Source organism: Colletotrichum godetiae, assembly GCF_030913485.1.
Source record: "Colletotrichum godetiae strain CBS 193.32 chromosome Unknown BDP55scaffold_59, whole genome shotgun sequence".
In the NCBI taxonomy this organism is placed as follows: Eukaryota; Fungi; Ascomycota; class Sordariomycetes; order Glomerellales; family Glomerellaceae; genus Colletotrichum; species Colletotrichum godetiae.
Genome location: NW_026851307.1, coordinates 1 through 26,741, shown reverse-complemented (window position 1 = coordinate 26,741; position 26,741 = coordinate 1). Strand labels below are relative to the sequence as shown.

At 52.9% G+C, this 26,741-nt stretch overlaps 11 protein-coding genes across 11 annotated transcripts; 3 read left to right on the top strand and 8 right to left on the bottom strand.

Annotated features, from left to right (window-relative positions):
* Positions 1-458: 458 nt before the first annotated feature.
* BDP55DRAFT_679252 (uncharacterized protein) lies at positions 459-974 on the bottom strand. The gene has a single exon (XM_060576037.1). It carries the CDS (start codon positions 827-829, stop codon positions 575-577), a length of 255 nt encoding a protein of 84 aa, XP_060424279.1. The 5' UTR covers positions 830-974; the 3' UTR covers positions 459-574.
* Positions 975-1,026: 52 nt separating this feature from the next.
* Positions 1,027-1,676, bottom strand: BDP55DRAFT_679251 (uncharacterized protein). The gene has a single exon (XM_060576036.1). It carries the CDS (start codon positions 1,609-1,611, stop codon positions 1,033-1,035), a length of 579 nt encoding a protein of 192 aa, XP_060424278.1. The 5' UTR covers positions 1,612-1,676; the 3' UTR covers positions 1,027-1,032.
* A 2,149-nt stretch (positions 1,677-3,825) lies between these two features.
* On the bottom strand, positions 3,826-10,216 carry BDP55DRAFT_733153 (uncharacterized protein; the record flags this gene model as incomplete). Its single annotated transcript, XM_060580042.1, has 4 exons — positions 3,826-4,479; positions 4,544-9,030; positions 9,086-9,689; positions 9,749-10,216. 4 exons carry the CDS (start codon positions 10,214-10,216, stop codon positions 3,826-3,828), a joined length of 6,213 nt encoding a protein of 2,070 aa, XP_060424277.1.
* A 1,589-nt stretch (positions 10,217-11,805) lies between these two features.
* Positions 11,806-13,514, bottom strand: BDP55DRAFT_697547 (monooxygenase; the record flags this gene model as incomplete). Its single annotated transcript, XM_060577693.1, has 4 exons — positions 11,806-12,175; positions 12,230-12,814; positions 12,866-13,203; positions 13,260-13,514. The coding sequence occupies 4 exons, from the start codon at positions 13,512-13,514 to the stop codon at positions 11,806-11,808; spliced, it is 1,548 nt and encodes a 515-aa protein (XP_060424276.1).
* Positions 13,515-14,588: 1,074 nt separating this feature from the next.
* Positions 14,589-15,680, bottom strand: BDP55DRAFT_562657 (uncharacterized protein; the record flags this gene model as incomplete). Its single annotated transcript, XM_060570174.1, has 1 exon — positions 14,589-15,680. The coding sequence occupies one exon, from the start codon at positions 15,678-15,680 to the stop codon at positions 14,589-14,591; it is 1,092 nt and encodes a 363-aa protein (XP_060424275.1).
* A 702-nt stretch (positions 15,681-16,382) lies between these two features.
* Positions 16,383-18,367, top strand: BDP55DRAFT_562766 (endomembrane protein 70; the record flags this gene model as incomplete). Its single annotated transcript, XM_060570181.1, has 2 exons — positions 16,383-18,246; positions 18,300-18,367. 2 exons carry the CDS (start codon positions 16,383-16,385, stop codon positions 18,365-18,367), a joined length of 1,932 nt encoding a protein of 643 aa, XP_060424274.1.
* A 330-nt stretch (positions 18,368-18,697) lies between these two features.
* BDP55DRAFT_562741 (vitamin-D-receptor interacting mediator subunit 4-domain-containing protein) lies at positions 18,698-19,758 on the bottom strand (the record flags this gene model as incomplete). The annotated part of the gene is made up of 2 exons (XM_060570178.1): positions 18,698-19,554; positions 19,611-19,758. The coding sequence occupies 2 exons, from the start codon at positions 19,756-19,758 to the stop codon at positions 18,698-18,700; spliced, it is 1,005 nt and encodes a 334-aa protein (XP_060424273.1).
* Positions 19,759-20,064: 306 nt separating this feature from the next.
* On the top strand, positions 20,065-20,880 carry BDP55DRAFT_733148 (ubiquinol-cytochrome-c reductase complex subunit-domain-containing protein; the record flags this gene model as incomplete). Its single annotated transcript, XM_060580041.1, has 6 exons — positions 20,065-20,076; positions 20,170-20,219; positions 20,347-20,400; positions 20,607-20,700; positions 20,757-20,813; positions 20,872-20,880. The coding sequence occupies 6 exons, from the start codon at positions 20,065-20,067 to the stop codon at positions 20,878-20,880; spliced, it is 276 nt and encodes a 91-aa protein (XP_060424272.1).
* Positions 20,881-21,451: 571 nt separating this feature from the next.
* Positions 21,452-23,861, top strand: BDP55DRAFT_733147 (DIE2/ALG10 family protein; the record flags this gene model as incomplete). The annotated part of the gene is made up of 5 exons (XM_060580040.1): positions 21,452-21,676; positions 21,735-21,823; positions 21,878-22,452; positions 22,502-22,639; positions 22,690-23,861. The coding sequence occupies 5 exons, from the start codon at positions 21,452-21,454 to the stop codon at positions 23,859-23,861; spliced, it is 2,199 nt and encodes a 732-aa protein (XP_060424271.1).
* A 420-nt stretch (positions 23,862-24,281) lies between these two features.
* Positions 24,282-24,752, bottom strand: BDP55DRAFT_733146 (uncharacterized protein; the record flags this gene model as incomplete). The annotated part of the gene is made up of 1 exon (XM_060580039.1): positions 24,282-24,752. One exon carries the CDS (start codon positions 24,750-24,752, stop codon positions 24,282-24,284), a length of 471 nt encoding a protein of 156 aa, XP_060424270.1.
* A 366-nt stretch (positions 24,753-25,118) lies between these two features.
* Positions 25,119-26,630, bottom strand: BDP55DRAFT_636815 (uncharacterized protein; the record flags this gene model as incomplete). Its single annotated transcript, XM_060572934.1, has 3 exons — positions 25,119-25,972; positions 26,280-26,331; positions 26,409-26,630. 3 exons carry the CDS (start codon positions 26,628-26,630, stop codon positions 25,119-25,121), a joined length of 1,128 nt encoding a protein of 375 aa, XP_060424269.1.
* Positions 26,631-26,741: the final 111 nt, after the last annotated feature.

Genomic DNA, 26,741 nt, shown 5'->3' with positions numbered 1-26,741 from the left:
GCTCAGCGCAAATTCAGATAGGTAGGTATTCTGCAAATCTGCATATATGGTGATGAGTTCGAAGACACCAGCCCTCTAGTGCCGCTGACGCCATAGGTAGTAGTTATCGAGCAGGCGTACAGACTACAGCCCATCATACTACCTCTAAGAGCCTCAGTCACCTTGAAAGATAGTGCTATCAAGACATCGACTGTGTCTCAAGTTCCCTATCTACAACTGTAGGACAGATCATCTCCTCTGCTGGTTTCTAGATTTCTAGAGTTGAGGAGATACTCCGCAGTACAATCCAGAATATGGAGCCTCTCACTGTCGCGCCTACTTGTAGGTACAAATCCTTAGTGTAGACTATGATATTCAACCATAGCCTACGCCTACTTTACGAATACTAATACAGCGAAGTATTTGGACTGGCTTATTGCACTCTGTGATAGGGAATGGTTCGCCTTTCCTGGCAATCGTTTGAATTCGTTTTGTCTATATGATTCTCCGCAAAAGAAAATGGATATAATTCGCATGCTAGTGATTGACAGAGTTCTACATTTTGAGCGATTGCTCGGCCAAGTCAATTAATGTTTCATGGTCCAGCGAGCGCCTGCAACGGCCTCTGACTTAACTCTAGGGAGTTAAGGAAGCTTTCCAAAGTCTTCTCGATGCCGCCGCGCTTGAAATTGAACTTGTAACGGTCCCCATTCTCCGGCGCATAATCGACCCCGTGTACACCTTCTTGTAGCGCCAGCCATGTGGCTAACAGTGCGCCTTCCACTTTCCAAACGTTTTCTTCCTCGGCGGTATCGGACAGTGGATTATCGTAACCCTGGACCCTGGTCATGCCCCTGGGCTATGAAAGCTTTGGTGTATCGCTCCCACCAATCTGTGTAAGCGTTGAACCATGCCCCGGGATATCTCTCTTCCTGTCGGATTGGAAGTCCAATTCGACCTCGAGGCAAGGGGCCCGCGCAGGGGCCACTTACAGACCGTACTTATGAGGTCCACGGTCTGCCCAACCTACGGTTGGAACCTCCCTTTTACACCTTACGCAGAAGTTAAATATATATCCATTTTGACCTCTTCGTCACCCACGGTTCGAACCAATCCCTGTGATAGGAATACCAACACTTCCAAATCGTTGTCGTCGATATTATCGCCGCCTTCTGGGTTCCAGGACCACCCGTAGGTGTACCACATGAAATTAGTTCCGTAGTCCGGCCAAATGTAGTACTTATGTCCTGGTATTGAAGGGCCATACTCCGGTTGAGGTTCTGGTTGTTCATCCAACTCAGATTTTGGTCGGTCTTCTGACTCCAAGGGGTCTTCTTGATGTACTTGTAGCGGAGACGTCTCTGCTAACGGCCCATGGACGGAATCATCCTCCCCTATTTTAGACAGGGTTTCAGAAATGGCCTGAGTGACTGGAAGTTGGGGCTCCGCGTCTGCCGCAGGGGTGGGGGGCAATGAGAGTGGCTCCTCCCCCTTCGCCAGGCGAACTTGAAGGGAGTCGCCTGACAGTTCAAGAACAAGGCCGTATGGGGTGGTGATAGAAAAGTGAACGTCAAGATTAGAGGGTTCGGTAAGGGCTAGTAATGCCTTGATAGATTTGATTGAAGAAACCATTGAAAGGTGGAGGTTGTGAACGATGGCGGATTGTTTGCGCACCCAACTGACCGAGGGATGGTGGCTGTATTAATAGTTCTATACCATCGGGGCTGAGGTCGTGTTTCACTGTGGTAAATGAGGCGTAATTGCTGACCGGCAATTACAGACTCGTTCTTGTACGACATTCACTTTTTCCATTTACGAAGTACATGGGGTCAAAGACTAAGGGCCCGACCAACAGACCTAACCAACAATCTCTCCCAAGGCCCTAAAACAGCTGCGGAGGCAGGTTTTAATGTACTTAGTGCCTGTGTATGTAGCATGCTTTTACCGGATTTACCTGCTGTCAGAAGCAGCACTAAAAGAAGACTTCACTAATCTCCCGTTCCGTCGCCGGAGTTTGCTGCGGCATTCGATCCCAAACTAATTCCGTGAAAATTCAATGCACCTTACCTGCCTTAGATTGCAGATTAGTATGTTGACGACTCTGAACCAAAGGCTGGGTTACAATTCCTAAGTTGGGATCTGTGAAGAACGTGTATGGAAGGGGGGACCCTCTCTTTTGGCATGTTCTCCTACTAACTGTAAGCGCTGGCACCTCTCAGTGCAAGTAGACATGTAGCCTGACCGTAAGGATCTACTTTGAGCAACATAGCGCTATTCCGTCGGTGGCTGGTGCTCGTCATGGGTTTCGGGCATTTCATCGTACGTAGGCGCTGGGAGTACTTCCTAAACCCATGGGCCCTAAACCCAGCCTCTAAGCGCTTAGGAATGCCTAAAAATGTAATCCAGCCTCTAGAACAGTTAAGGGCTCAAATTTGTCGTTGCTTCGGTCTGTTGCCTTCGTCTTCTTTCAATCACCCCTACAAGTGGAAAAAGTGACATATCGAGCATGAAGAACAATGCTAACTCTGTCACCTGTGGGCTCTGCTGCAAGGCGCTCTGAGCACAACCAGGGGCGGCCTCAGCAACCGATTCTCGCAATAATACTAATATGTGAAGTATCTCTCGATCAAATCAGTCAGTTGCTCAAGCTATTCAACATCTCATTTCCTAAAAACTTCTTCAAGTCATCAATTCTTTAAACGTCTCCGTTCAGCTACATAAAAGCCTTACTGGTACTTGCCGAACATGCCCACTTTGAAATCCAGTTTTCTTTTACCACACCCTATGGCGTTGTTGTCGAGCTCTCAGGCGACTCTCTCGAAGTTCGCTTGAATACGGACAAGAAGCCACTCCCTGCCAACATAACATCGGAAGTAGAGCCAGAACTATCAGCCGTCAAGGCCATATCCGAACCCCTATCTCAAACGGAGGAGCAGGATTCAGTCAATGAGCTGCACACACCACATATTGAGCTTCAACTCCCAGTTACATCTGAGCCTTCGCCGCCGACGGAGGAGCAACATCCGACCGAGCAGCTACAGACAGAGTCAACATTGTTGCAAACCCATGAAGAGAGTCATCTAAAGCCAGACATCCAGCCGGAATCTCTACCGGAGTATGGGCCTCCTTTACCAGGATTCAAATACTGCATCTCTGAGGAGTTTGGAACTAATTTCATATGGTACGTCTGGAAATGGCCCGGAATTCTGCGGTGCACTTGTCGAAGACGACGACTTAGAAGAGAGATACTCCAAGACATGTTACGAGGCTTACGACGATTGGATCGATCGTTAAACGGAAGCTTACAAAGACCATATGGAAGTGTGCTCCAATAATCCGGTATTCGACACTGTCAAGGACTTGAACCTCTGGGGATTTGAGGGCACGCTTTTGGCGGCCCTGCAGGATGGCGTTCACGGGGTGAGTTACGGGACAGAAACGAGTGACGGCTCGTACACTCATCAATACGAATTCGAACGCGAGGGCACCGAAAGCCTTGGAAAGACTCTGGAACGCTATATTGAAACGAGGATATTTGGTCAAAATCTAGATATTGGGGCATGATGTATTGACTAGGTACACCGTGATTGCTTCACTCACAATACCGTAAGGTAATCCAGAAGAAATGTAGGATTATTTCAGTCATCATCCGCTCAGAAATAGATAAAACCGAATAGTGTTACTAGCTTTTCAGACAATATTGATTATCAAGTTGAACAGACGCAAGGAAACTTGACTCTAAGAAACGTGACGTGACCCAATGTTGGTCAATGTGTAAACTCCCTCCCCCCATGATATCCACAAAACCCACTGAAGAATCCAAACTAGAAGACATCAACTCCAGCTTCAGTGTGCAACCTCGGACCCGAGCCGCCTAAATCCCAGGCGTCCCCATCTCTCCTTAGCCGGAGACAACAGGTCTCTCGTCTTCGACGCCTGCACCTCAGTCTCAGGCTTGCCGAGATCCCACTTGATCGCCTCGGGCCACACAAGGCTCGTCTCCTTCTTTTCATCCGCTGCCGACCAATTCTCAATGGAAGGCACGTTGAGCTTACCGTATCCTCTCATTCTCTCGAGGATCTCACTCGTGTTTCTCACGTCACCGCGGGTGGCCCAGCCACATCGTCGCATGCCATCGAGATGCATGTCGGCCGCGGCACGGAGACGCTCATCCTTATCCGCGCCATGGCTTGCGGACAGGTGCTCGTCGAGGTCACATACAACATCCAGATGCACGCGCCCAGCATCGCGAAGACGCTTGGCGTGGCGAAGGAGGTAGGCTAGGCGGTTCGAGAAGTAGAATGCGGAAGAATCCAAGCCACCACGGGACTGGCGAACATTGTAGTAGATTGTTTCGCAAAGGATGATGGCTTGGTCTAGATGACCCGCAAGTTCGTGCGCGTTGACCAAGAGGGAGCCGATCGTGAGAACAATATCGGGAGACCATACGCCGCAGTTGCGCTGGACCTCTCTGGATCGCCAAAGCGAGGTAAGAAGGCTCTGCAGAGGAATCATTAGTACAGAGTACAAAACAATTGATCACTATAGAGTATATGAAACTTACCTCTAGTTCTGCCCAGTTCTTCTGCTCGCCAAGTAGACGTACGAGACCGGAGATGTCCTCAAATCGAAGGCTAGTAAACTCGACCTTGTCGTCCCTCAGAATTGCCAGGACATGTTGCAGGACATTTCGGCTCGTGGCAAGCAGTCCATCCTTTTGTTGTTGACCGGCAGACTTCCACGTATCTACGCGAATGCCAGCCAGGACTTCGGCGAGACGGAACCCCCAAACGTGGCAGTTGCGCTGGTGATAGAACCGTTGAGATTGTGCAAAGTCAAATGCACATTGTGCGACATCCTGAGCTCTGGCAAAGTTCTTCTCCTCGACCATGAGTCTTCTGACAGAAGTGTATGCGGCCTTGCAGGACACGAGACCAAAGTCGACGGTGCCTCTATCCGCAATGCCGCCACCAATTTCGTTGAGGAGCGCGACGTAGAAGGCGAATCTGGCGTTTTTCTCGTCTGGAGAGTTTGTCGGCTTGAAGTAACGGGATGTGAACAAGGCAAAGAGCTTCTTGTCAAGGACGTCTACGAACCCACCGCGACCGCGGGATTGCCAAATAAAGCGAAGGCGAGCTGCCGGCTCAATGATTGTCTCGATTCTCGTGGAGTCGGTGAAGGTGACCATGATAGACATGTACTGTTCGTAGAGAACCGTCTCCAGGAGCACATCTGCCATCAGCTCAGAGAAGCTGTATCGTATCTTGGCATCTCCGTTGAGAGCCTGCTCGAAGGAAATCAAGAATACAAGGTACACCTTGCTCGATTGGCCTGAGATCTTGATGTTGACGTCCTTTTCTCCGCCTTCGAACCCAGGGAAAAGAAGCAGGTATCGCAGTTGTCGGAGAAGATCTTGGCCATAGTGAACCATGCCGGCAGACAGGTAGATGGAAGCCAGAGTCTTGGCTGCCGCATGAAGATTCATAGATATCTTAACGGTAGTGATGATCTCAATAATAGAGACCTGTAGGAGCTGGGCAATTGATGAGTGGGCTTCCTTGGAATCAATCTTCTTGGACAACAAGACAACTTCCTTAAGTTTGGAAAGCGTCTTCTCATGCCACCAACCGAACTCAATCTTGAGCTGTGCGTAGATCTCAAGACTGACTCCGATCGCACGGTCAATTGTGCTGGTAGTTGTCACCTTGTTTGTTGTGATAACGGTCACGTAAAGCTTCGACAGACGCTTCTTGATCGTCCTGACCGTGGTCTCTGAGACAACATTGGTGGTCGTAGTCTTCTTAATGACCTCCTCATAAATGGTAATGGACTCGTGGTAGTGCTCCTCGGAGCTCTCGCACAGCTGGGCCTGAGCGATCAAAGCCTTGATGACGATGGCAGCAGTGGCGCCAAAGACCTTAGTCGCGGTCTCGCGATACTCAATCGTGAGCTTGTAGCGGACCGAGAACTCGACCTTGGCGTGGAACTCCAGGACGTAGCGGTACCGCTCGTAAATGAGCTCGACAATCTCCTGGGTGAACTTGATCTCACGATTGTGATGGACAAAGGTGGTCCAGAGGGTGACACAAATCTTCTGCAGCTCGGCCCAACGCTTTTCAGCGTGGTAGTGGTTGAGGACAATGATGGCTGCATCCAGTGCACTTCCGTGGCAGCACCCGTCCTTGGAGAAGATGGTGACAATTTCGCCGTAGCAATCGTAAGCCTCCCTGCGGCCAAGCTTGTGGTAGACGGCAGCAAGCTTGTAGAGAATGCTGACCTGTAGGCTGTGGCCAGAAGAAAGATGTCTGCGGTAGTGTTGCAGGAGCTTGACGTAGATATCAATGACCTTTTCGTGGCGGTGGAAGTCTTCGTAGAACTGAACCAGGGCCTCAGCTGCCTCAAAGATCAACACGTTGTCGGCCTTGAGAGTCGCGAAACAGGCGTTGTAGATGCGGAGGTAAATCGCATCCGCCTTCTCGAACTGTCTCTGGCGATGATAGCACAGAGCAAGTCGCTGCGCAATAAGAATGCGCTCCGAGATGAACTCGCCCTCGATGGTCAACTTGGAATCGACTGACAAGATGCCCTTCCAAGTGATTTCAAGAGACTGACGAATCACGACCTCGGCTTCAGCCCAGTTCTCAAGCTTGAGGTAAAGGTTGACCATAGCTAAGCAAGACTTGAAGAAGTTCTTGTCGGCCTTACGACCCCGGCAGCGCTGGTAATTGGTCTCCCAAATCTCTCTAGTGACGGTCTCAATGACGGTCGTCGTGGTCTTGGTCTCGACGTAAGTCTCGGTGATCTCCTCGACAACCTCCGTGATTATTGTCGTAGTAGATTGAGCCTCTTCGCTCTCGACAGTCTTTCTTTCCTTGAACCATCCCCAAACCTTCTTGAGAATGGAAATGGACACGTTGAGGATGCCGAAAGACTTCGCAAGAACACCAAGTTCTCTGAGGCGGATCATGATGATCTCAGACTCGAAAGACTGGTTCTCGTACTCGGTCCAAACGCATATCATGATGTTGCAGGCCTCCTCTGTTCGCTTGACGCGCTTGAGGAAGTGGATGTACTCAATGGCAATGTTGATCTTCTGAATGTGAAGCTCCGTGGTCACCTTGGTGGTGCGGCAGACCTCGAGGATACCCCGCCAGAGACTGATGTACAGCCTTTCGGCTTGAATCACATGGCCCTTGGACTCGTACTCAAGAGCAAGGCTGATGAGAATCTTGATGCGACGAACATCGGTGAACGACAAGTCGTCCGCAGTGTCGAACAAGAGCGAGTGCCACTGTCCATGGTTGTGAGCCTTCTTGCCGCTAGCATTTATAACAACGGTCATGCCGGAGATGGCTTCGGCAATTGATCCCTCCTTCTTAGAACCCTTTCCAAAACGGGCGGTAATGATAATGTGAAGCTCGCTGTAGATGGACATCGCAAGCTCCTCTTCTTTAATGTCGATGTAGAGCTTGGCAAGAGCCTCATACCACTTGATGACGGCATCACTACGGCCTCCCTGCTTGCTCTTGGAGATCTCAATCATGAACTTGATCATCTCCTCACGGTGAGTGACCGTCTGAGTTCTCTTGGTGAAAGTGAGAGTCTCGGTGCATGTGAGAAACAGGTTCGTGCATGAGACCACGAGCGGGCTGAATTTGTAGAGGATGGTCTGCCCAAGATGAGATGCCTTGTAAAAGAACTCGGCCGCGAAAGCATGCTCAGACTGACTCCGGTGAAGGCTTCCGAGGATGATGAGACTTTGAAGGTATGATCGGTTCTTCTCGCCGAAGCAAGTGGACCGAATGCGGAGACTCAAGCTGTGCATCTCAATAGTCTCCTTGATGGCGTACTGTGTCTGCCAGTAGTGCCACTCCAGCATGGTAAAAAATATTGAGTCGGGGAAAACATCCTTGAACTCGGAAGTCAGGGTAATGGTGCCGTTCTGGCCGCTTAGGGATGATGAACGGAAATGGGCAACCCAGTGGCGGACCATATAGCTGACGATGTGGTGCGCTTGGAAGCACTCATGGAAGGTCTCCTCGGCGACCGGCTCCATTGACGGCTCACAAGTATGACTAATAAACTTCGTCTTGGCAAAGAGAAGAAGAGCCATGGTAAGGTGGCGATGGGAGTCGTGAAGAGACATAAGAGTCGAGCCGCAAAGGCTCTGAACGTACTTCCTGATGGTGGAGTGCTTGAAGCGCAGGGTGCCGTGGCGAACCACTACAAGACCCTGAGTGTTGCGGACAGGGCCCATGACATCAGCACCGGGGGAAACGGTGCGAGTCGATAATGAGACTCCGAGAAGGTCGGTCATCTCACCGAGTGTCAGCGGACGCTGGGCGGTGACCATGAAGGTGAAGAGGTTGTATGTCTTGCTCTCGCCGTACTCTTCCTTGAGGTTGACCTTCTTCATCAGCTCTCCGATGACGGCCTTAACGTCGGATCTGCAGCCAGCGATGACACTTCTGAAGACTCCAAAGTCTGAGACTGCGAAGAAAAGTCTTCTGGCGAGGTAGGCAAACAGGAACGAACCCTTTGCCTGTTCCGCAACCTGGCAGATCAAGTCTCTTCTCGCCTGTTCGCTCTGTGCCACAAAACAGCAGCTTCGCCCAAGTCTGTTGGCGAGGTAAAGCTCAATGTCGTCCCGAACGTGGTCGGGTGTGACAACCACGTGCTTGCAGCCGCTGCCGCCAAGGTGAGAGATTGGCCGTGAGAATGTTACTGCTTGGGTCCTAGGAAGCTTCCCAATGCTAGTGTGGAGACGCTTGTGAAGTTCTCCCGCCTTGGTGGCGCCTCCCGAGACCTCATCGAGACCGTCGATGATGATGCTAAGATTGACCTTCTTGCTGTTGATTGAAGCTAAGCTCGAGTCAAGGGCCTCCCATAGGTCCTTCTCCAGCTTTGCGCTATTGTGATACGGGGACAGATGGTCGAATATGGCTTCGAGCCTCTCAAAGAGAGCGACGTCACCAACGTTAATCTCTAGGAGCTGGGACAAGAGGCTCTTAAGGAAGGCAATGGGAGTTGTTTCGGAGGGAATGTCGGTCGCTGGGGTCCAACCATTAGCTTTTGCATCGCACATGGAGACACCGAGAGAACTTACAAAATGTGTGGGAGATAGTCTCATACTGGACACGATTGATCGGGCTTTGTAGCTCCTCCCGCACCCATGCGGCAAGCATACTTTTGCCACAACCCTCTCCACCAGTAACGGTGAAGATCTTGTCATCACTGCTGAGGAAGTCATGCAAGTCGTGCGAAAGCCACTTGCATGTCCCATCAACACGCAGCTTGCGATCGGCGACACGTCCATACACATGAGACTTGACCGATTCCTGTGTGGGAAGGAGGTGACGACGAAGCGTGGTGATGTCTAGCCGGCGGTTCTTGGAACCGAGCCTGTACTGCCACATGTGATTGAAGAGGCTCTCTCGCTGTTTCAGAATCCTGGTAATCTGCGAGCCGAATTGAGCGTCAAAGTCAATCGTCACCGAGCCGCTATAGATGCTGTTGATCCGGGAGCGGTAGTAGATGGCAACGTCGCCGACAAGCTTGAGCATGCTATCGAAGATGCGACTCAGCTCGTAGCGAATTGCATCACTCGCAGCGAACATGCCGTTGAGTCTGATGGCGTGACTCAGCAATAAGCCAAGCTCATTCAGAGCGTTGAAGGTTGGCTCCAGTGCCTGTGCCTGATCGTGTCCGAGCTAAGTAGGGTAGTGTCAGTGTCGGTGCCGTAGCTGGGATGTAAGACTGATAGGGTTACCTTAAGCAACAGGTAGCAAGTAGCCAACGCTGTGTCGCGCACAAGCGAGCAACCCTCGATGAAGGACTGAATGTGGCGCGAGTATTCGTCAAGCTGAAGACCAAAGAACTCGGCCGACTTCAGCACGCGATCCCACTGGCTGCCCCTGGGTGGCATGTGTGTCAGGCGCTCATCGGAGATGTATGCCAGGTAAGCGTTGAGATCAATGGTCTGGAAGTGATTGTGAGTGACTTCATCGACCTCGCGAACGAGCTTCTTCTGGATACGTCTGGCTGTGTCAATGACACGCACGACGCGGTAAGACATATGTCCGTCGTTGGAGGCGACCATTGTCAACGCGTCCAAGCTGATAGACGACGACCTTGAAGCGTCGCTGACGTTAAGTTCGTCAGTGTTTACGACGCTGGACTCCTGCTTGATGGAGTTCCGGGTCATGGAGCCCTGGTTTGAGGTCGCGTAGACGGACATCTTTGTGTCTGCTACTGTTGGCACGTCGTCGATGGACTGGCTGTCTGAGCTGAGAGACAGGATGGATGAGGAGTTCGAGGGCTTCCTGCGACCTGTTTGAAGGAGTACACTTCAGTTGGGATTCTTTATAGGACAGAATTTACCATGGAAAGAGGGGAGAGTAACACACTCAATGGGTTTCTGCGGAATCCAAGCATTCTCAGATGGACGATCCTGATCTTTTCTCAATTCAATGGGGATGATGCTTCACCTTTTAAGCAGCTTGGATTCCTTCTCTTACACCAACATGGATGGGCCAACGGGTACTTTTACAAGGGCTGAAGATCATGTTGCTCGTTTAAGACACGGGCGTCTCCAGCTCGACCAAGAGTGGTCTAAGTGATTTAACGCAATTCCCTCGAGATGCTCGCATCGCAAACTGGTATCGATTGCATGGTAAAGTTCACCCCGGCCTGCCCATTGAGCTTCGTTCAAATAACCAATGAGATGTTGCGCAAGAAAGATGTGTCCCAAGACAGTCAAGTCCGCGCTGAAGGAGGGGGAACGAAATGTTTGATAATCCGAATCATGTCTTGAGGAACGGACAACCCCTCTTCCCGGACGGATGGTATGTGTAAGTAGCAAGAGCTTTAGAAATGCATACTAATGTGTGAATAGCTGTGCGGTGTAAACATTTTCACCTTTGTGGCTGGCTGACCTCGATGACGGGTGCTCAAAATGGCATTCCCCGCATACAGAAGTGAGCGACGTTGGTCGATGAGACCGTTCAAAACGGGACTTCTATCTCACGGGTTGTCGGTTCCTCTAGCTCTCAGAGCAGTATAAACTTTGCAGGACTAATCCACGAGCGGACGATGTTTAGAGTCATCTCCGCAAACTCATGAAAGATCGCGTTCATTGGCAGACAAGGAAGCTGTGCACCTGCGGGTGATTTGACTATTGAATCTCTGTGCCGGAGGGTTGGAATGCCCGGCGAGAGCTGAACTGTGTTGATATGTGATGGTTCTCAAAACGGAAATGTGGCGCTTTCACGGCCGACTGAAGCGGACTTGCCGGATGTGATGCTAGCCCGAGCTGGAAATCCGGGGAGCGTGTCTCTGCCGGTGTTCCACACGCAGGGCGGAAGAGCATCGCTGGGTGAGACTAGATCTACAGGTATGGTCAACGATTGGTTCCCCTTGACTACGGTGGCTTAACTACCGAACCGAGGGACATGAAAGCATCCTTAAGTGTTGGAATTCGCGGTTGCAGAATCACAAGGTGTCAGAAGGTTCCGCGGTCTTGGAATCAATCGAGTCTTGGTCTTGACGATCATGTTCGCACAGCGAACTCGGGTGGGATAGAAATGCGACTACCATGAGTTTGTTTCATTGAATGATGAGGAATCTACACTAACAGGGTTGTCTCATTTCGAGGTCTCGTAAACTCATGTCATTTATTGTACAAGGAACATTTTGCTTGTTAACTTGCCCCAAGGCTTCTGTGGAACACCAACGTCCAGGTGATCATGTGAGGGCTAACTTCAGAGGGGTTCGCGTCTTCCACGGTTGCAATCCCACCCACGTCTCTGTCCTAGCTTGGCATGCCGCTTAGATGCTGTGCCCTACGTCGCGTCCGACATCCTCATGGAAGCCCATTCCGTTACGGATCCGACTCTCGACCTCGACGACGCGCTTAGGAAGCATGAAACCTAATCCGAAGAAGACGAAGAACGCCCACTTCCAGCGGAAGGGGTTGAAGGTGACACTGAAGGCGAACCACCAGAGGAGCTCAAGGTAAGTGAAGAAGTCGAAGGCACCGGTAGGCGAAGCAGATTTCAAGAGCTTGGTCATCTCGATCCAGGCCTTCATCCAGAAGGGATGTGGTCTTGTCAATGGGTCGATGAGGAACATTAGAAGAATTCTGGTGTAGATGCCAATGTGCCAGTTTCCGACAGTGCCAATAGCAGCGACGTAAGTGCTGTAGAATGTTAGAGCCATATTCATTCGCAGAGTTCACTAGGAAGCCGCTTACCAGTTGATAGCAGAGATGGACGGGTGGTTAGGTGGGAATGTCTGGATGTACCAGTTGGGAGGCGAGTACGGCTCATTGAAGCAGTCGTCAGGCAAAAACTCCAACGACGGGCGCTTGAATCCGGTGGCCATGACGATGATATCGGCTGGGATAACCTGTCTTCTGCCAGGGCCGCCCTTGGGCACGCCTTGAGCGCGTCGGTTGACAATTACACCCTCCGCAGTAAAGCCCTCGATGTCGCAGCGAACCCACTCAGCATGGCCTGATCGGATAGTTTCCATTACATGGCTGTTCACCATTGGCGTGTCCATGTAGATGCCCTTATCGTACGGTGCGATGTCTTGCAAGTCTCGGTAGAAGAATTTGCGAAGAAGTGTCTCTGGGATCCAAGAAAGACGAGTCTCTTGGCCGAGGATGTTCATAGCCAAAAGCATGTTCACGATCGGGTTGCGAGGGATGATCCACTTGTCGCTGCGAGAGAGAATGGAAGTCTTCTCAGCTTCTTCATCCACAGCAAACTCCAGAGCCTCAACGGCGCTGGCACCGCCTCCAATGACGACGAGCTTCTTGCCCTTGGCATTCTTTCTGTGATCTGGTTAGCACGCTTGAGGCTCAAAGTACGGGGGCCATTCCTACCCAGTAAGCTGGCTGGAGTGATAGATGTTGCCCTTGAACTTCTCCATGCCAGGGAGCTGGGGCATCTTGGGTTCACCACAGGTACCGACAGCGGCGATGACACCTTCAAAGTGGCCATTGGCGGTGTTGTTGACGACCCATCTGCCCTTCTCGTCCTGGTAGACCTTCTCCACGGGTGTGTTGAACTTGGTGCGAGTCTCGAGTCCGTATTTCTGCCAGAGTTGCTTTACCTGGCTCAGAATCTGCTGTCTGTCGGGGTACCCGCGTTCCCACTTGACCGAGGGGTGGAAGCGGAACATCATGGAGTGGATTTGAAGACTGGACGAGTTGTTCACTTTCTGCAGGAATCATCAGCATCAGACATTAGAATGATGGACCTCAATGGGCGACATACACTCCAGATCCCGCCGAGATTCTCGCGGCCTCCGGCCTCAAAAATGACCACGTCAAAGCCATGACCAATGCAGTGCGCGGCGGAAGTGACACCCGTGATACCGGCTCCGATGACAGCAACCTTGGGTCGGCTGAGGCGAGTACTGGGCTCGGGAGGGGTAGGCGAGAAGATTTTATCGGCGAACCATTGCCATATCTGGAAGACGAAGAGGAAAGGGTGGAAGAAGGGGTTCTCCACACGAGATTCGGACGGCATCGTGGCGTGTAGGCCGCAAGCCTTGGACGAAGTCGGTGGTGTATTGGGAGGGCAGATACGCAGCAATTGGTACAGCTTTGTGTACCTATGGGTGTTTGTAGTGAAGCGGGAATAGAGAATCACGTAAAGTACTGAATGTGAAGGAAGGGAGAGGGCACGAAGCTGTATTAAACCCTACGTGTACCAAAGGAAGGAGGTCCGCTTGAAAAATACTGTGGAAAGACCGATGAGCCTAGGGAGCTATAGAAGCTCTGGGCAGCTGGCTGGCATGTGAGCTCTTTCTTCCCATTTCCCCTGTGCTAGTGCTGCCGCCGCCGCTGCTGCTGATAGCTGCTGTTGCTTGCTGGCAAGGTGAGGTGAGACTGAGACGGCCGGCGAACAGGCCCACCCGATTATCGACGATTGACGTCACCAAGAACGCTAGGGAACCCATTGAAACGCCGCATTGAAGCATGTGAAGACGAGGGTTCGGCCCAGTCTCGCCAGCAGTCTCCCTAATTGGACACGAACGGGGACAGTTCAGGGGTGGGCTTGGGCCATTATCTGGTCCAATCGTTATAGAGCCCACGCAGTATTTCCTCCAGAAGTAAAGTACGACCCAATGCCATGACAGGAACTTTGTGTGTGTAAAGATACAGAGTGTGAGAGTCTGTGAAAGCTGAAGAAAGTCGACATGGGAACCACGGCCGGACGGGCTCAACATGGCAGGGCTTTGGTGCCTAGTCCGAGAACCAAGGCCTCGGCCGGTTGAGCTGGTAGGGCCGCCGTGGCAGCCTAGAGCTAAAGAGGCATCTTTTCATCGGGAATTTTGGAGATCATTGGCCGATCGGATGCCTTCCGCCTTTTCCCGGTCTGCCCTAGCGGCTGCCAGCCTGGTTGGTTCAGTAGCACTAAACGGTTCAGAAATCCAGGAACACGCCTGATGCGCAACTCATACACAGCACACAGACACGAACACGACGGGGTGATTCATTCTTTTTAGAGTTGGATCAACCGAATTTGAAAGGTTTCCTAGGACCTCGGCAAAGATTTCTCCGATAGCTGCTGCTCCATGTATATTGTGGGTATCTCCGTCTATCGCTTGCCTCTGTCGCGTCTGCCCGCCTCCAACATCTTGGCCTTCTTCTGGAATCTCTCGCCCATTTCGGCCTGACCGCTGCCCTTTGGTCCATCCGTCGTGTCTCTGCCGCGCTTCCGGCTCTTGTCGAGGATATCGCGGCTGCTGCCGCCTCCGCTTTTGCGAGCCGTGAGTCTGTTGATTCGGTCGATACCCTCGCCGAGGTCTCTCCATTCCTCTCCACCGAATTGCATACGCTTGCCGTTGCCAGTCCGCATAGCCTCCTCCTTCTTTGCCTTCTTGCTCGATGTGGGGAGACGGGTAAAGTTTGCTTCTTCGTATTCGCGACGCTCGTCTTCCGTCTTGCGATCCGCGGCAGTCTTGATCCTGCGGCCACCATTGACAATGGTCGTTCCAATACTGGGCTCGGCGATGGGTGCAGTTGACAGCTCGTGCTCGATGAACTCATCCATAGTGTGGGACTTGAGTGGCCGACGGTCAGATTTCTCCTTGCGTTCCGAGGGCATGATGGTAGGCGCAATTCTCGGGGGTCGATAGACACCGTTCTTCGCAGCGGCTGCAACGGCAGCAGAGGCCGCGGCGGGTCTAACAAAGGCATCTGGCCGGGCTTGGAGATTGGCTGCCTTGATCTCATCCTCCTCTTCGTCGCTACCAGACTCTCCGTCGGATGCAGAGTCGTCGGAGTCGTTGGAGCCTGCATCCTGTGCGTTTTTGGCTGCTTTGGCATTCCGTTCGGCGTCGTCCGCGGCGCGAAGAATCTTCTCGATCTGGTAACGCAGCTTGTCTTCGAGGGGCCGGACACCCTTCTCGAGGTACAGTCGGAGTTCCACCAGCTTCTTGACAACTGTCTCCATGGTCTCTCCGGCATTGTTATCGTCGCTTGATTGCTTCTTGGCGTTGCGCAACTTCAAAAGGATCAGGAAGACGAGATTCTGCAGGTAGGAGGCAAGAAGCTCATTCTTGGTATCGAGCAGCGAAATTCCATTTTGAGGCGGCGCAATGGTGCCCTTTGGTGCCGCGTCGAGTGATGTCGTCAATGACTGAGTCAATGAGTCCAGCAATGCTGGGAGGGTGCTTGGTGCCGCCATTTTGCACCTGGCTATGCTATGTGTTGCTGGTTGAGAACTCGAGGTCGCAACTGAACAAAAAGCGCGATGCAAGATTTTTTTTTTTGCAACCGCCAAAGTGATCTGCAGAATTGCGGGGACCAGTGCATCGGAGTTTGTGGGCCCCGACCACCGGTCTCCACTATGAATGTTTCCACGCGCCCCTGGCAGCCCAGCCGTAAGACCCCGGACAGACAATATTCCGGCTAGTCAAGCGCGAAGGGATGGGACCTGCCTGAGCAGCCCCCAAGTTGAGATGCAGGGGTTCATGGTGACTAAGCCAGATTCGGGACAGTTGTTCGAGAGGCAGCAGGAGCTCCTGTAATGAGATACGAAGCTCCCGGACCTGATATAACAAAGGCAATTGGCGATCTGTCCACCACGAAGCAACTTTTCTTCTTGCCCAAACATCACCACAAGCTTTCCCGTGTTCTTGCCGAACTATCTTTACCGCCATCAACAAGGTGCAGAAGGAAGCCGGATGACCCACCGGCTGTAAGCCGCTTTGCGCTACCTGGACACCTTACCGAGAACCAAGGGTACGTAATCGCGATCCATCCATCGGGGTAGCTATTCCCATCGGTTTCATGTTTCACGCTACCTTTCTTCTGGCCAACATCATCTCTTTCGCAAAGTATCGAGACTGATCGCAACTTTTGGACAGAGCTCTAGCATCGTGTCACGATGCAATTACGAGACATGGTGCCTTCTTCGGCGCTCGTGGCTTCTTTGCTGGCTATCCCACAGCTCGCTTCTGCCTTCTACTTGCCAGGTGTTGCGCCCACCTCTTACAAGAAGGGCGACGTCGTTCCTCTCTACGTGAACAGCATCAAGCCAGTCGCCGCCCCCTCCGATTCCCGATTGCACTCAATTGTTTCCTACGACTACTACCACCCTGGCTTCAAGTTCTGCGAGCCCGAACCCCGTCCCGAGTATGTGTCGGAGAGTCTCGGCAGCATTCTCTTCGGAGATCGCATCATGACCTCGCCATTCGAGCTGCGCATGAAGAACGACGAGAAGTGCAAGCCGCTTTGCATCCAGAAATATCCCCCGGCGGCAGTTGGTTTCGTCAAGCGCCGCATCGAACAAGGTTACAGCTTGAACTGGCTCGTGGACGGCTTGCCTGCTGGACAGCAGATCTACGATGACTTCACGAACACGACTTTCTACAACCCAGGATTCTTGATGGGCGGCGAGGACGAGAACGGCAACGTCATCTTCAACAACCATTACGATATCAACGTCGAATACCACGCAGTCAACGGCGATCAGTCGCAGCTGCGCGTAGTCGGTGTCGTTGTCGAGCCGAGCTCGCGTGCGTACCCCGGTCTGCTCGACTGCAATAACCAGATGGAGCCCATCATCTTCGAGGAAGACGGCACTGAGAAGGAGGTCAAGTTCTCGTACTCAGTATTCTGGATCGAGTCCAAGACAGCTTGGGCTACCCGTTGGGACAAGTACTTGCACGTATTTGATCCCAAGATCCACTGGTTCTGGCTTGTTGACACCGCGATTATCGTCATCATTCTGATCCTCACCGTCATGTCCATCTTGGTCAGAGCTTTGAAGAAGGATATTGCGAGATACAACCGCCTTGACCAGATTAACTTGGACGACCTCTCTGGTACTTCGGCACTCGAAGATGGAGTCCAGGAGGATTCGGGATGGAAGCTAGTCCACGGAGACGTCTTCCGCAACCCGTCGAACCCTCTTCTGCTCTCGGTCCTGCTCGGAAACGGTGTTCAGCTCTTCGTGATGACGGGCTTTACCATCTGCTTCGCCCTCCTCGGCTTCTTGTCGCCCTCTAACCGTGGGTCCCTCGGAACGATCATCCTTCTCCTTTACACTATCTTGGGCTTTGTCGGCGGTTACATCTCTGCGAGAACCTACAAGTCGCTACAAGGCGAGAAGTGGAAGATGAACATCGCGCTGACCCCGATCCTGGTGCCGAGCATCGTATTTGGAGCCTTTTTCTTCCTGGATCTCTTCCTCTGGGCGAAGCAGTCTTCCGGCGCCGTGCCCTTCACTACCATGCTGGTGATCATTGCCATCTGGTTCATCCTGTCGGTGCCGCTCTCGTTCGCAGGATCCTGGATGGGTTTCCGCGCAGCCCCCGTCCAGGCGCCTGTCAAGACCAACCAGATCCCTCGCCAGATTCCACCCGCCACCTCCTATCTCAGACCGATTCCGAGCATGCTCATTGTCGGTCTCCTGCCCTTTGGCGCCATTTTCGTTGAACTCTACTTCATTATGAGCTCCGTCTGGTTCAGCCGTATCTACTACATGTTCGGCTTCCTATTCCTCTCGTACGGCCTGATGATTGTCACGACTGCTGCCGTTACCATTCTCATGGTATACTTCTTGCTCTGCGCTGAGAACTACAACTGGCAGTGGCGATCCTTCCTTGCTGCGGGCATGAGCGGTGGTTACATCTTCCTCAACTGCCTCTTGTACCTGTTCACCAAGTTGAACCTGAGCAATCTGGCTGGTACTGTCCTCTACGTCGGCTACAGTGCTCTGATCTCGTTCCTGTTCTTCATTCTTACTGGTAAGCTTGCCTATCACTCCGCAGCTTTGACCTGCACTAACGTCAATTCGCAGGCTCCATTGGCTATTTCGCAAGTTGGTGGTTTGTCAGGAAGATTTACGCCTCCATTAAGATTGATTAAATGGCATTGCATTCGGGCGTTGACATGCGGCGACAGTTTCATGCTATTGTATCAACGTTACTGTACGAATACTCACTCTCGTCCCGCGAGCGTTGCATTGTAGTATTGATGACACGCTTTGGCCTAGGAGCAGAGCGCGCGGTTGGTCATAAGATTCCAAAAAATGATTTCTTGTTAGATGGTAGACGGCAGGGATTGGTAGACGGGAGCGAGCTGTCTCCAGCTTTTAGTAAAACAACAGCGCATGTACAGTTCCCTTCATTTCTATGTGTCATGTGTAAATTGTGTTGTGGATGTTTTTGGTGAAATGGCTCGCTAGCCACTCGTGAGCTACTCATCATCATCGTCATCGTCCATCAGACTTGTAAACTGGAACTGCTTGCTCTTGCCAGCTGAAGAGGCGCCAGCACCGGCGCCAACAGCCACACTGTCGCGCCGGTACGCCTCCTGCTGCTCGCGGCGAATCTTCTCCATCTTCTCTGCGTATTCCCGGTTCTTCCTCTCCGTCTCGGCCTTCTCCTGCTCCTCGCGGACCTTGCGCTCCTCCTCCTCTTTCCGCTTCGCCTCGGCAATCTGCTGTGGGTCGTAGCCGCGGGGATCGGTGCCCGAGTCCGCGAGGTTCTGGTACATGGCCATGGCGCCGCCGCGGATCATGCCCTCGCTCGGCCAGGGCACGAAAATCTCGTTGAAGTGGGGGTTGAGGTGGTTGCGGAGGCCGTCGGGCAGGGAGGTTGCGGTGGTTTGCTGCGTTCCTGGGAGGAGGTCCTGCGAGCCGCCGACGGGGCTGCCGTTTGCCCCACCCGATGGGCCTGGGGTTTGGCTCTGGCTTGGTGTCGGGGCGGCGCTTACGGGCTGGCTTTGGAGGCCGTTGGCACCGGGGGTGTTTGGGTTGGTGGTCATGCTTGCGTTCGGGTCTGGGCCGGGAGAGCCTCCGCCGGTGGTGAGGCCGCCGTTTGTGAGGGCGGCGGGGGGGAGGGTGGTTTTGCTGATGCGGCGGGCATAGTTGAGAAGTTCGTCGTATTTCACGGGGTAGTTGGGCCCGTCGGGGTGGACTGTAATTTGGGTTGTGGTGATGTCCTTGCGTGTTGTTGCTAGGCTGGAGAGGGTCTCTCGGATCTGGGTGTCGAGAGAGGATGTTGTGGCTCGGAGTTGCTGCAGACGGAGGTTGTTGTTTTGATGGATTTGAACTGTGGTCGTGGGATTAGCTTGGTCACCTGGCAGCTTGTGTCGGAGGTAAGCTTACCATCGTCGAGACCTTTTGTGAGGTCATGGTCTGCTTCATGGAGATCCAATGCCTGCTTGGCGTGGGGATGGTACTTGGACACCGACTCAATCAGAACGGCGAGAGCCTTTTCAACACGCTCGAAGCGCGCATCAATAATCTTGTCCATGGTTGTGGTCGAAAGTTCGTCGATCGGCCGACGTCGCTGGTTGAGCTGTTGGTGTGGAGGAGAGGATTTAGGTGCAAGGCTGAGCTGAGTTTGGCTAGGCCGTACCATAGCCCCACCCAATGTAGCCCGCCCATTGGCTCAAGCTTTCATTGTTCGATCCCAGCCTGTAGCCTGAGGCGCATTGGAAATCCGGCCGGCTTTTCCCGCTAAGAAACTCGCGCAACATCACCATTCCTTCACGACCTCACTCTTTTGCATCTGCAATTGAATACCCCCCAGTTCGTTCGCACGACCACCACATACAAGATGCCTTCTCCCGTGAGTCAAATTGCTCCCTAGGCCCCCAGACTTATGCTTGACGCCCCTGAGTACTTCCAGACATGAGGAAATTCTGACAAAACTGCGATCCAGGCCCGCGTCGGTACTCTGTACCCTGCCTTCCGCAGCAAGTTCGGACCCAAGTACGTTGACCGATACCCTTGCGATTGATTCGTCCCAACTACGGCTGGCCATTTCCCCAGGCCGCGAGAGGAATTCACACGACAAACGAAGGACCGATAGAACAGTGGACTGACTGGTCAACTCTAGGTACAACACGATCCCCAACGTTGGTGGCTGGACCATTGCTTCCGTCGTTAAGCTGTGAGTTGCCCTATGGACTTTTCGCATGGCACCCGGAGGCCACAATCCCGACTCTCGGCGCAAGTGCAAACTACCATTGCCACTTTCGGGAAACACGGCATTGCAAAAGATGACATGGGTTGAATGAAGGACACCGGATGCTGCCTTTCAACAGGAACAAACACAATTGAAAGACTAGGGATGCTTTTACTGACATCCTTTGCTAGCGGAACCCGCGCTGCTGGTTTCGGTGCTACCGCCGGTGTTGCTGCCCTCTTCTACACCTCCGGCATTCCCAGAATCCAAAACGATATCCTTATTGTAAGGCAGACACGGTCTATGAATTGGATTCGCTTGATAGCTAATGTCTTCTATAGAAGATCCCCATTGTTGGCCCCAAGTTCGCCAAGGAGGTTCCCCCTGCCTCTGACAACGTGAGCCTCCCTCGAGATTGTAAGCTGCCAAGTCGTCATGCTAACATTGGACTACTAGCCATTCTAAATACATTTTATGACCCGGCTATGCTTCTCTACTACTGAAAATGGGGCGAGCATGGTTGAATGATGTGTTGGGATGGATGGATGCCCACCCTTCGGGGCTTGTATAAAAGATACAATAGACTTTTTGAGAATAAGGCCGTGATTCAAAACCTGAACATGCCCTTATGCGTTATGACTTTGCTTTATATCATCTCCTGCTGAATAACTGGCTGGAACATTTTTGTTGTGAAGTTGATTTGCCCCTTTCTTGGAGCAGCAGCTTAATCACGGCTAGGAACGATGGGGCCGTGCACAAACAGTGCGAAGACGCGTAATTGCTGCATCCTCGCCAATCGATGAACTGTTCACTTTCTTTCACCTCACTCGTCTGTGTAAGAGACCGTTTGCTACAGCAAACAACACTCATTGCTTTCCCCAAGTCGAGGCTCATTCATCTTTTTTTACGACAGTCTTTTCAGTTTGACTTCTTCCTACCTTGCATATCTTGAGTGACTACACCTCGACGACGCCGACAAGAACACGCAGCCAGGCCAATTTATCTCATCTGCCCTTCCGGGCACCTCACATCAAGGATGAAGGCCGTTGAAGCCTTTGTCGACGGACTCAACATCCTGTCTGTCGTCGTTCTCTACTCTCTACTATGGCTCATCACCCCCAAGATGCCCAACCCTGACCCTTCGGGTCCTAAGACAAACAAGATTTATGATGTGCTTATGCGCGTCTCGTACATCATCATTTTTATCTTCGGTTGGATCTGGTGCAGCAATGTCATGGCCCAAGTCGACAAGCCTTACCTGGTAAGCCCTATCCGCGTACCTCAGATCGATGTCATTCCCACATACTGACAAGACACAGGATGAGATCTTTCATATTCCTCAAGCCCAGAAATTCTGCCAGGGAAGATGGGATGAGTGGGATGACAAAATTACCACCCCTCCCGGCTTGTAAGTCGCCATTGCCACTGATGTCGATTACCTCCTCGGCTCACAATTCCCCAGATACATCTTATCCAAGTATTACCTACAAGTGATGATGAGACCCGGCTGCTCCGTCCTCGACCTCCGCGGCGTCAACATCATCGCCGTCCTCGGCGTCGGTATCCTGGCAACCCACTGCCGCCACCTCCTCGAGACCCGTCGCCCCGACGCAAACTCCCCGGCACCGCCAGCCGTGCTTTCCTTCCACTCCATTCACTTGGGCTGGAACGTCGCCCTCTTCCCCGTTCTCTTCTTCTTCTCGGGTTTGTACTACACCGACGTCGTCTCAACCTTGTCGGTCCTTGTCGCCTACTATCACCACCTCCACCGCGTCCGCGAGGAGCGCAGCTCTTTCTTGAGTGATTGGACTACCATTGTCCTCGGCGTCTTGACGCTTGTCATGAGACAAACCAATGTCTTCTGGGTGGTCGTGTACATGGGCGGCTTGGAAGCCGTCGCCGCCGTAAAGTCTCTGCGCCCTGATCCGGTGGCCAAGCCTAGCGTGACAACACTTGGCGAGGTTGTGAAATTCTACGCGTGGAGGTACTCTGTTGGGGATGTCCATGATCCGTCTCTAAACACTGCCTGGCCAGATGGTAAGTCTGATGGGAAGAGGGGTGTAAGGGGTTCCACTAACACAGCCAGACTTGTTCATTTCCGCCCTGAGCATCGGCATCGCAGCCCTGGCAAACCCTCTTCGCGTACTGAAGAAGATCTATCCGCATATCGCCACCATGGCCCTTTTCGCTGGCTTTGTTGCCTGGAACGGTGGCGTTGTACTCGGTATGTATCACTGCTCAACTCGAGTTATACATGGACTAACATATCGTTAGGTGATAAATCCAACCATGTCGCAACAATCCACCTCGCCCAAATGCTTTACATCTGGCCCCTCTTCGCTTTCTTCTCCTTCCCCCTATTTCTTCCTTCCGCCGTGGGAGTCCTCCGTTTCGTCCATGGTCTCTACTGTACCCTCTTCAAAACGAACACGACCAAGCTTGAAACATCTAGCAACAGTACCCCCGGACGCAAGCACGCTCTCAGCGGACTTGTACAAGACAGCTCCTCCAAAAAACAAAAACTCCAAGCCCAAGACTCAACAGAACAATACACCTCAGCAACCACCCCCTCAACCTCCCTCATCCTCACCGCCCTCCAAGCCCTCATCGGATCCAAACTCTACAACCTCCTTCTCACACCCGCCCTCCTCATCCTAACCCTGCTCGTCGTCAAGTTCAACACCATCATCCACCCCTTCACCCTCGCAGACAACAGACACTACATGTTCTACATCTTCCGCTACACGATCCGCCGCCCGGGGCTGTTCCGCTACTACCTCGTCGTCCCCTACACCCTCGCCCGCTGGCTATGCTGGGACGCCCTCGGCGGCTGCGGCCAGGGCGGGTTCCTCTCGGATCATACCGCAGATTGCTCGGGGCGGTACACTACGCTTCGTCCCGGACCATGGGAGAATAACCCCTTTAGCACCGCAACCCCGTACCGCGAAGGAAAACCCCCTGCAACAGATCCTTTGGACAACCCTGAACCCATCATAGCCGCAGAAGGAAAAGAGACCCAGGATCGTCACAACCCGTACGCGATAATCACCCTCGCCGATGAGACCTCATACACCACAGAACCAACCGCCTCATCAACCGCAATCCTCCTCCTCCTCGCAACGACCCTCTCGCTCATGACGGCCCCCCTTGTTGAACCGCGCTACTTCATCCTCCCCTGGGTCTTCTGGCGCATCCTCGTCCCGGCGTGGAAGCTCCACGATCACGCAGCCACGAATCCAGCGCTATCAACGATGGCGGGGATCCCTATCCTTGGCGCTTTGGTCACGTTCGGGAAGAAGTTTGATGTGCGGCTCGTTCTAGAGACTCTCTGGTTCGTGCTTGTCAACTTGGTTACCATGTACATATTCCTCGCCAAGCCGTATCTGTGGAGAGCAGAAGATGGCAGGGTCTTGGAAAATGGGCGGATGCAACGCTTCATGTGGTAGAGGTATCACTCCCTCATATTAGAGAATCACCATCTCGTGGCTGATAATCGCAAAAGTATGGACAAGAAACGAGGTAGAAAATTGTAATGTGACTTCTTGTCCAGTTATTTTGCTCAACTCAATGCTTTTCTCTTGCACTCTCACGTGTGTGCTCTAACCATTTTTCAGGTTGCTATTTGTTTCAACAAAAAGAAAAGCCATAACCCTTCCAAACGCCAGTGACCCCATAAGTATGGGGGTTTATTCGATATATTCCCTTCCCGGATGTATCGTGAAGGGGGCTCGTTGATGATGCCGTTTCCCTGGTTCCGCCTATATACCCAAGTCATATTTGAAAGCCCTCGTCATATCTTCATTCTTTCGATCATCCGTTTCGCCGTCATCCGTCGTCATTGCCGCCGTCGCCACGGTCGTTTACTTCTATAAACTCAGTCGATCCAGACTCAGGCCGTCGTTACTGCGCACTCTCCGAACGACGCCTAGCTTGAAGAACTTTTCCTCGCCACCGGCGGTCCGCCCTCCAATATACCACTTATCGGCACCCAGCACATCGCGGAATCCCTCGCTGCTGCTGTCGCTTCCGCGCCGTCGGTTCGCGCTGCCGGGAATAGGGATACCCCCGCGCGGGGAATGTAATGGGTATTGGTTCACGACTCCTGATGTCGACCGGGCTGTCGAGTTGGTGTTCGCATTGTTCCCACCGCTACTTGGTGATGTATTCGAGGAGATGGCTCGTGGCGCTGAAGCGGCGGACTGTGTGGCGTACGATGACGATGATGTCTGTGTGGTATGCTTGTTCGGTTGTTGCGATGATAGCGCAGCCGCCGAGGGAGACTGTTGTCTAAATGAGTTGAAGAAAGTGGAGAGGAAGAAAGGTCGTTGAGAAGGCATCGTGAATGTGCCGGACGGCGATGTCATCGGTCGCCTTTGGTAGTGTGCAGATCGAAGCCGCACCCGGTCGTGCGTATGTCGTTGCAGAAGAGGGAGGAGATTGCCGTGTTTTGACGTACGACGTGACGGGGAGGTTCCGCCGACGAAAGGGTAAAAAGCAAGTGCTTCGGTTGGGGACCCCTATTCTCTGGTATGATATCCTTCCAGGTTGCTGGGGTTTATGCTGTCATCCGTGCCCGAGCCGGGTCGATCCTGGGGCAAGACGTCCAAGCTTGCACTGCAAAACGGTTTCGCACGGGGAAGAGAAATGAGGAGCCGCAGCGAGAGGGGACACTCAGACTTGGGATTCCGTTGTTTGTCGGCTCGTCAGCGTGTAGAAACGTCGTTCCGGGGAACGAGTAGCGATGAATGTAGGAGAGTCGTTATCGTGGGTGATATATGGTGCTTGGCGGGTGAAGAGCCAGTCTCGATCCTGCGCGCGGTATTTCGATCGCGGAAGCGCCTTGGGGTGGACTCGGATGAGTGATCGGCGTGGAGGTGCAGACTTGCAGCGCAGGCGCGATACGGGCGGGATGGATGGGGATGAGGAAGTTGGCTGACTGAGTCTTTGCTGCGGGATGCTGCTGTACGTCGGGAAGAATGCGGCGTGCGTCGGAGTGCTTCGCGTGTGCCCTGGTTCTGGCTGTCGAGTGTCGAGTGTCGAGTCAAGTCGCAGTGGGGGAGGGCGGTCGAGTAGGCATCGGATGCAAGTTTGTGTGAGATAAATCCTGACGTCGACTCACCTGTGGCCCGCCAAACTGGATGTGGGAGGGGTGGGAGAGCCAGGGGGCGAGTGGAAGAGTCGGCTGGAAAAGGAATGGTGATGGCAGATGGGAGACTCTGGAGTGAAGGGGGGCACGGGGGGGGACCAGTCTGCAGAGTCGCAAGATTGCCCTTTCCCCCGTTCGGCCAATCCCGGAATCCGGATGTTGGGCCTGGCGACTGACTGGCGTGCACGAGCCTGGATCCACAGTGAGTAATGACCGGGTCGCCATAGGTCCATTTGAAGACTTGGTCAAGAGTCTCGAGACTTTTCCCCTCGGGTCCTGTCCCGGCGTGAGGGGGAAGGAGATACGTGCCCACATGTACCGGCCAACGCCGACCTTGTGGGGCTACGGCTTCTTGGAGAAGTCGGGGCAGGAATGGAAGCCACCGGCCTTTCCTTCGTCCACTCAGATCCGCTGCTTATCTTATCTTATCCGAGGTCAATCAACTGGCACCTCTTGCCGTCAGTCATTTCTCTCAGTTGCCGATTCTGCCTGCATCCCGAATTCTCTTCTAAGGTATCCGAACAATGCCGTGACATATCCGTAGACTCAGTTGAATGAACCATCTCCACGACTTGGCCCTCTTGGGTAGCATCTCGCCGGATCTTACTATTGGAGGTCTGCTTCTCTCAAAGGCGCTGTCTGTCACTCTCAAAGTCTGATTCCTCCCCCTCCAAAACCATTAGTTTCTTGTCCAAAGGTTATCCCCACACACACTTACACACCTTGACACCATCGATCAAGATGCCTGCTCCTTGCTGTTTGTACATGATCTGATAATTCAAAGCCCGTTTGATTCAGGTCCCATCCTATTCGCTGGGTCCGGGTAAGGCTCACCAGCGTCACGTACATCTGGAGCCGAAACGCCAGGAGAGACGCAGGCTCGCAGCGGCACAGCTGCGCAGGATTTCCACGTGCAGCCACGCTTCTGCACTTCGCGCCTGGTCTCCTTCGTTGGCACGCCGCACACGTTAGTAACTCGGTTGATCGGGTGCCTCTTAGGAACCCGTTCGCTCGCCCCGAGATGGTTCAGCATGTCAACGTGAGTGACAGGTCGCTTGCGGCCAGCCATGTTTGCTCCGGGAATGCTTGAGGCTGCTACCTAACCCAAGTCGCTGTGCTGCCCCTCCTGGGCTTCTGGACGTAGCCGTAGTCACTGAACCCATGTACAAATCCATCCACC

Excerpts from the sequence above, each read along its gene's own strand:
- BDP55DRAFT_679252 (XM_060576037.1), bottom strand. The coding sequence starts at position 829 with ATGACCAGGGTCCAGGGTTACGATAATCCACTGTCCGATACCGCCGAG.
- BDP55DRAFT_679251 (XM_060576036.1), bottom strand. The coding sequence starts at position 1,611 with ATGGTTTCTTCAATCAAATCTATCAAGGCATTACTAGCCCTTACCGAA.